At 37.5% G+C, this 7,261-nt stretch overlaps 1 gene segment (V, D, J or C); it reads right to left on the reverse strand.

The window, feature by feature from the left end:
* Positions 1 to 5,631: 5,631 nt before the first annotated feature.
* Positions 5,632 to 6,128, reverse strand: LOC101997980. The segment is given in 2 exon segments: positions 5,632 to 5,954; positions 6,080 to 6,128. Coding segments are annotated over 2 exon segments (372 nt in total).
* Between the last annotated feature and the right edge of the window lie 1,133 nt (positions 6,129 to 7,261).

The following is a 7,261-nucleotide window of genomic DNA, read 5'->3' on the forward strand; positions in this document are numbered from 1 at the left end:
GCTCCTGAAAAGATTCAGAAGGGAGATTCTGTTAATTATTTAGGTTATAAAATAGGTTTGCAAAAAATTAAGACACAAAAGGCACAAATTAGGAGAGATCGCCTACGGACTCTTAATGACTGTCAAAGCCTGTTAGGAGACATTTCCAGTCTATGACCAGCTATTGGGATAACACCTGATCAAATAATTCATTTGAACAAAACCTTGGATGGCGATAAAGATTTAAACAGTCCCAGAGAATTAACAGCTGACAATGGTTGAGGAAAAATTACAACAGGCACATGTGGACAGGGTGAATCCAGAGCTTGATTGTATTCTTGTCATATTACCACCAAAAATTTCTCCTACAGGAATTTTAATGCAGAGAGATGATATTATCTTGGAATGAATCTTTTTACCACATAAACCAAGTAAGAAACTGAACACTTATGTGGAAAAAGTCTCTGAGTTCATTGTAGAAGGCAAGCTGAGACTTTGTCAACTAGCAGGCATAGATCCAGCAGAAATTATAGTGCCTTTCACTGCTGATGAACTAAAGAAATTATGGGAAGATAATGAACCATGGCAAAGAGCTTTTGCTAATTTTTTCGGAGACATTAATAACAACTATCCAAAAAGTAAGACACTTAATTTCATAAAGAGAACTTCTTGGATCCTTCCTCGAATCGTCCTTGATGCTCCAATAACTGGAGCCCGTACATTCTATACTGATGCCAATAAATCAGGGAAGGCATGTTACAAATCAGAAGACTTGGGTAAGGTGGAACAAAGTCCTTATGATTGTGTCCAGAAGGCAGAATTATATACCATTCTTATGGTGCTAAGGGATTTTAAAAAACCTATTAATATAGTTACTGATTCACAATACGCAGAAAGTGTTATTTTACATATTGAAACTGCTGAATTTATACCAATGCTACAGAACTAACCTCATTGTTTATCCAGGTTCAAGATTTGATCAGGAAAAGGCTTTGCCCTATGTACATAAGACACATCCGATCCCATACGTGTCTGCCAAGTCCTCTAGCACAAGGTAATGCAGAAATTAATCAATTATTGATTGGTAGTGTGCTATAAAGCTCTGAATTTCATAAAAAAACATCATGTTAATAGCAAAGGTTTGAAGAAAGAGGTTTCTATTACATGGTAACAAGCTAAGGAGATTGTAAAGAAATGCCCTACTTGCTCTTTCTACCAAAGGAATGAAATCTGGCAGATGGATGTGTTCTACTTTGCAGAATTTGGCAAATTAAAATATGTTCATCATACCATTGATACTTATTCAGTCTTTCAGTGGGCAATTGCTTTAAGTTTAGTAAAAGCTGATTCAGTAATCACTAATTTATTAGAAGTCATAGCTATCATGGATTTACCTACACAAATAGAGAGAGATAATGGTCCTGCTTATGTCTCTAGGAAAATGAAACTGTTTTTTGATTATTACAATATCAAGCATGTTACAGGCATACCATACAATCCTACAGGTCAAGCAGTCATAGAAAGATCAAATCGAACTAGAAAGGATATGTTGAACAAACAGAAAGGGGTGGAAAACACCCCCAGAAATAGGTTACATAATGCTTTGTTAACTTTGAATTTTCTCAACGCTAATGAGAAGGGAACAACAGCTGCACAAAGACATTGGATAATGGAAAAGTCTACTGAACTAAATCAACCAGTTTATTTCAAGGATGTGCTGACCTCACAATGGAAGCCAGGAGATGTGCTGCGTTGGGGAAGGGGTTTTGCTCTTGTCTTCACAAGTGAGGAAAATTTGTGGATACTGTCAAAATTAATAAAGGTTCAGTTTGAAGAAGAGAAGCCATGTGGAAAAGATAAATAACAATTCATTCACGAGGATGGCGAACATACTGATGGTAAGAAATACAGATAGGTTGGGAGCCGGGTTCTTTTCTTATCTCCACAGGAAAATACTCATCTTCAGAGAATTTAAGGGACCCTGAATATTTAATTTCTGATGGATGGACATATTCTGTAAGTATTAAATATATATATATGTCTTATTAAACATTTCTTTATAAATATGTAGGGCTGGTTTTGGAATTGGACTATGGCTCAGTCCCTCTTCAATCCCAAGCCTGTTGATAAGAGATATTTCAGAGTTTCTGTCTCAGTTCATGAGCCATGAAACGGGACAGAATATGAATAATTATATACTTGATAAACTTTCTTTGCCTTTCCTCATATCTGTGCCTTTCTTTATATGTCAGTATATGTCCTTGTCATTAATGTTTAAATTTCCCATAACAAGCAACAGCTTTCCCTACAGTAATCTTTAAAGTTTCCAGCATGAAGATGGGGCCCCACGACATCAACTCAATCTGATTTTTATGACATCATGAATAATTTTTTAAGCGCTAAAATTAGACATGTTTTTTGGTACAAACTGCAAGAGACAATTTCAAATGGTGCACATTTTTGACAACACTCTGCCCAGACCTTCTCAAAACACTCAGAGACTAGTTATAAGTTTCTTAGGTCAAAGGTTAATTTGGGAATTTTACCATCATTTGCTATCACAGGAGCCCTTAAGAACGTTGCCCCCATGTCAGCTAGAAGCAATTTTAGAGGACGACGTCCCCTCTCCCAACAGAGTTTGCCCTCAGGGTTAGGGACATCTTTTAGTGGTTGGTTCAAGGTTGAGGGGATGGGGGGATATTTTATGGAATTAGGGGTATTTTCAAAAAAAAGAAGGGGGATTAACTGGTTTGATGGGATGATTGGTATTTGTGAATTACTGTTTTTAGAAAATTGTATTGGTACTGTTTCCTGTATATTGATATATTGAATATTGAATGTGAGTATTCCTACCTCTATTTTTGTATAAGAGTATGCTTATATTGTATTGATACATCTACCATATTACAATGTACATTTCTACCTCTGATACTATTTATAAAATAACATTGTTTACATTTGATATGTAATGACATTGTTTACAGTTGAAGATCATTGTCTTCATATATTGCACAGTTGTTTATTCTTTTAGTCTTCAAGTTAGATAGGTATTGAGAATTATATGTTTGTCATATGTATTTTTAGGTTAATCAGGTGTTTTAGATACATAGAGATTGTATTTAGTGTAGATAGTATAATCTTCAGCCTCTTCGAACAGCTGTAGAAAATGGCCTTTAATCTAACCTAGAATTCTGTGCATATGAGACACAATTACTCCTGGCAACACCACTCTACTCCTGAGAACGTTGAGCACCAAAGACACTCCACTGGGAGCTTGTCTTCTTGGCAGAACTGGCCTTTGGGTTAAAAAAAAAAGCCCATACCTCAACTTCTGAAAAAGATAAGAATATCCCTAAGTGAATGAAACAGGATTGTCTTATCCTGCCAAGACAGGGTAGGATAGTTCTAAGAAAGTTCCTTGCCTTTAATAATGGTATGTCAGTTATGTTAGGCCTTAGCCAATGTTGGTTGACTCAGCATTGCAAACGAGACCTTGGGTGATTGCCCAGGTGTTCAGTTGTCTCTGTCAATTGTTGCACATTTTGGATATCTCTTATTTGTTAAGTAATATTTATTCCCTTCTCAGATCTTTGACGGAGTTGAAGATTATATAATTGTAGTTACTCTCTACATTATTTAGACTCCTTGAGATAGAATGTCTAGCAAAACTTTTGTTATCAATATTTTTTGTTATATTTATTATTATTGTATATAGTTGTATTTGGTTTAGTTCTGTCTTATTTAGACAAAAGGGGGAGATGTAGGGATAAAGCCCAGCCCACTAGGGGGTGTGTTCGCCTCGGGCTAATGTTTACCTATAAATCTGCCAGGTGTGCTCCCATCCACCCCTTCTCCTGCTTTCCTGTTCTCCGCGGGAACTTGTGGTTCTGTAAGTCTATTTCCCCATTAAAGCTGTATATATTTTTACAATCTGTCTGCGTTCATTTATTCCATTACACTACTGCAAAGTGTTCTTGAAAATTCTGGCCACAACCTGTGCAGATATCAGTTACGATCAAGAAACAGCACGTTTATGTGGGTTTTAACTCAGTTACAGGGAGGGTTGATTCTCTGGGTTCTATGTAAAAAGCACTGACTTTGGGTATTTAACCAATCATAGTGGTAATGTTTGATTGGGATTGAGGAAAATTCTTTGGGAATATTATTTATTGTATTTGTATTTGAGTTGAATTTTCTAAACTAAGGAGCTACATGTGACATCTTGATGAAACAGTCTCCATCCTCACTGTTGACAGCTCTAGGATACATTCACCATCATGTGTCAGGCAAATAGGGATATTAACGGTTACTTATACTGACACCAGAAGAAACCAGGAAATGTTCAAAGATTGCAATCTATGATGAATTATTTTTGACATCTTAGATTCCCATCAGGATTTATTGGCAAAACATCTGGGACAAAAATTAATCTCCTCATCAGGAGCATGGTGCCAGAAGATGTAATTTGTTATTGTCCACAACACTATGATATCCTCCTCCAGCAATTCAAGGCATAACACACACAACTCAGGCAAAAGAGTAAGGCTGGTAAGAGTAAGAGGAACTCCAGCTGTTCCTCCTGTTATGCCTACATACTGTACACATCTCTCCTATGTACCCAGGATTTTGAGATGACTGAGAAATTTTGGTGGGAAGGCCCTAGGGGAATGAAATTTACCTGTTTGTACACCTAAACCTCAGCCTAAAATGATCATATATTATAATGTCTCTCATGATTCTCTGAGAAGTAAAGATTTTGCATCTGAAGTATCTGGGTGTGATATATACAGGAAAACAAATCCCACTAAATATATTCATATAGTTATCATTTTAACTCCTGTAGTTGGAGTCTGAGTAATAGCTATGAATATACTAGCAAGCTCATAATTTCTTGAACATTCCTGCTTGAAACATTGGATTTTGATTACAGTTAAAAATACTTACTCAAATCTAGCTTCCCTGAAAGTGCAGTCCTCTAAAATGTCATCTTTAGACTTGCTAATTACCCCAGTATTATTTCTGAGTATTGACAATAATATCCAACTGTTGTTACTGTCATGGATTTATAGGTATATTGATGCTTGAGGGCATATTTATATCATACATGTGAATCCTTTGAGGTCCTCTCAGCAAGTTTCAGCCTAGCATAAAGAGAAATTTTATGGGATCACAGAGCAGACTGAAAATAAATAAATTAAAAAAAGAAAAGAAGCAATTTTATTAACTATGTAGGAGTCTTTGAGAAGTTCAAGAATAGACAGGTTATTAAAAATGGTGATATGTTTCTTTTCCTCTAATAGAGGAAAGCCTCTATTGTGATCTATGTTGTAACAAGGTATCAAGGATTTTATTCAGAATTAAAGTGAACATCAGGACAGATACAATGCAACAGAACAAAAGCCCCTGCATGAAATCTACAACCCAGGAAAAGTTAGTATCCCACATGAGTCAAAAAACAACCCCCATAATTTTAATGCTAGCTAGGGCTGGGCGACATATTTAGGACAGAAATGTTGATCTGGTCTCTATAGAAAACCATAACATAGACCCTAGCATCCTGGCAAAAAGAAAAGAGAAACACTCTTAGCATCTGCAGACACCACAAGGAGCAATTAGGGCAGGCTAGGCTCTCACTTCTGCTTCCCAGGTGGTTTATGTTATGACTTGAATCACTGTGCAAGGTACGTTATTACGCTGTAGACAATAATAGGTTGCCACATCTTCAGGCTGCAGGCTGCTGATCTTGAGAGTAAACTGTGTGCCAGATCCAGTGCCACTAAACCTTGATGGAACCCCTTCTGCCAAGCTTTTTGCATTATAGATCAGGAGCTTAGGAGAGGTCCCTGTTTTCTGCCGGTACCATGCTAACCAGCTACCAATGTTCTGACTTGCCTGGCATGTGATGGTGACACTGTCTCCCAGAGATGCAGACAGGGAGGCAGGAGACTGGGTCATCTGAATGTCACATTTGGTGCCTGAGATGGGAAAATTGAAAACAAATTCACAATTAATTCTGTTATAAGAGAACTTTTCTGAACACCAGACAACAATGACTATACTGAGCTGAACAATTTTCATTTTCTTATGATGTCTTCTTTACCTGTAAGCCAGAGCAGCAGCAAGCCCAGGAGCTGGTTGGAGGCCCTCATGTCTATGCTGTGTCCTGTGTGTGTGAGGCTGACTCCAGCACAGGGTGTGACCTGATTATGAAGAATTCCTCAGGGTAGGACTGTGACGTGAGCATATGCAAATCAGCAAGGGCTGGACACGGACACAGGATTGGTCAAATGACACAGCCTGTGGTCCAACTGTGTCTCAAATCAGAGAGGTGGTACAGTTTTATTTGTAGGAATGTCCTCCTCTTTGAACAACAAAGAACACCATCTCACTATGAGTTACACCTTACTTTGATTTCTGTCATGTTCAATATAGAAAAGTCTTATTATGTTTTCCTTTATGCCATGGTCTGTCAGATATGAGACAGTTCTAGAAAACATGTAAATGGTTTCTGGTCCTTTCATGGGTAGGCACAGATGTTATTGAGGCCATGCAGCATCTTTTATCCCCCTGTTTATTTGTTAGAATGTATTTTGATTTTCAATATTTTAACATGTTTCTTCCTCCAAACCTTTTGAAATATCCCTCTTTCAAATTCTTGGCCTTTTTTCATTATATCTGATGAATATATGCCTTTGCGTGTGTGTGTGTGTGTGTGTGTGTGTGTGTATGTGTGTGTGTGTGTGTATTCCTGAACATAATCTGAGCTTGTGTTCTTGCCTTAAGATTGTCCACATGACTGGACAATCAGTACGGTCTTCTCTGAGTGTCTCTAACACTCACAGCTTTACTTACAGCAATTTGTGTAGAAATGAGCTTTTGTGGGCTTTCCACTGTCCTGTTTCACATGTCTGCTGGTGTCTCCATTATCAGACCCCATTTGTTTGGTAATACTGGAGAGCCTTTACAGGTACAGCTTTCTGATGTTAAGAGGAGACACAATCACAACAAATTCCCTGATCCTATGGCTCTCACAATCTGTCCACCACCTTTTCTGAAATATTCCCTGTGCCTTAGTTATTGAGCATTTCATACATGCATCCATTAGGACTGAGTTCCACAACTCACTATGCAACTTCTTGCTCATGATAATCTCCAGCAGAGTACTTGAATAATACTGAGAGCCATAGCTTTTAAGGAAGCACAGGATCTCTCATAACTAACCAAGCTTTTCAGGTAAACAATCTTGTCTTACTCTGTTTTTCACAGCTCAGTAATTCATGAA

Source organism: Microtus ochrogaster (genome assembly GCF_000317375.1).
Source record: "Microtus ochrogaster isolate Prairie Vole_2 chromosome 14 unlocalized genomic scaffold, MicOch1.0 chr14_random_3, whole genome shotgun sequence".
Taxonomy (NCBI): domain Eukaryota; kingdom Metazoa; phylum Chordata; class Mammalia; order Rodentia; family Cricetidae; genus Microtus; species Microtus ochrogaster.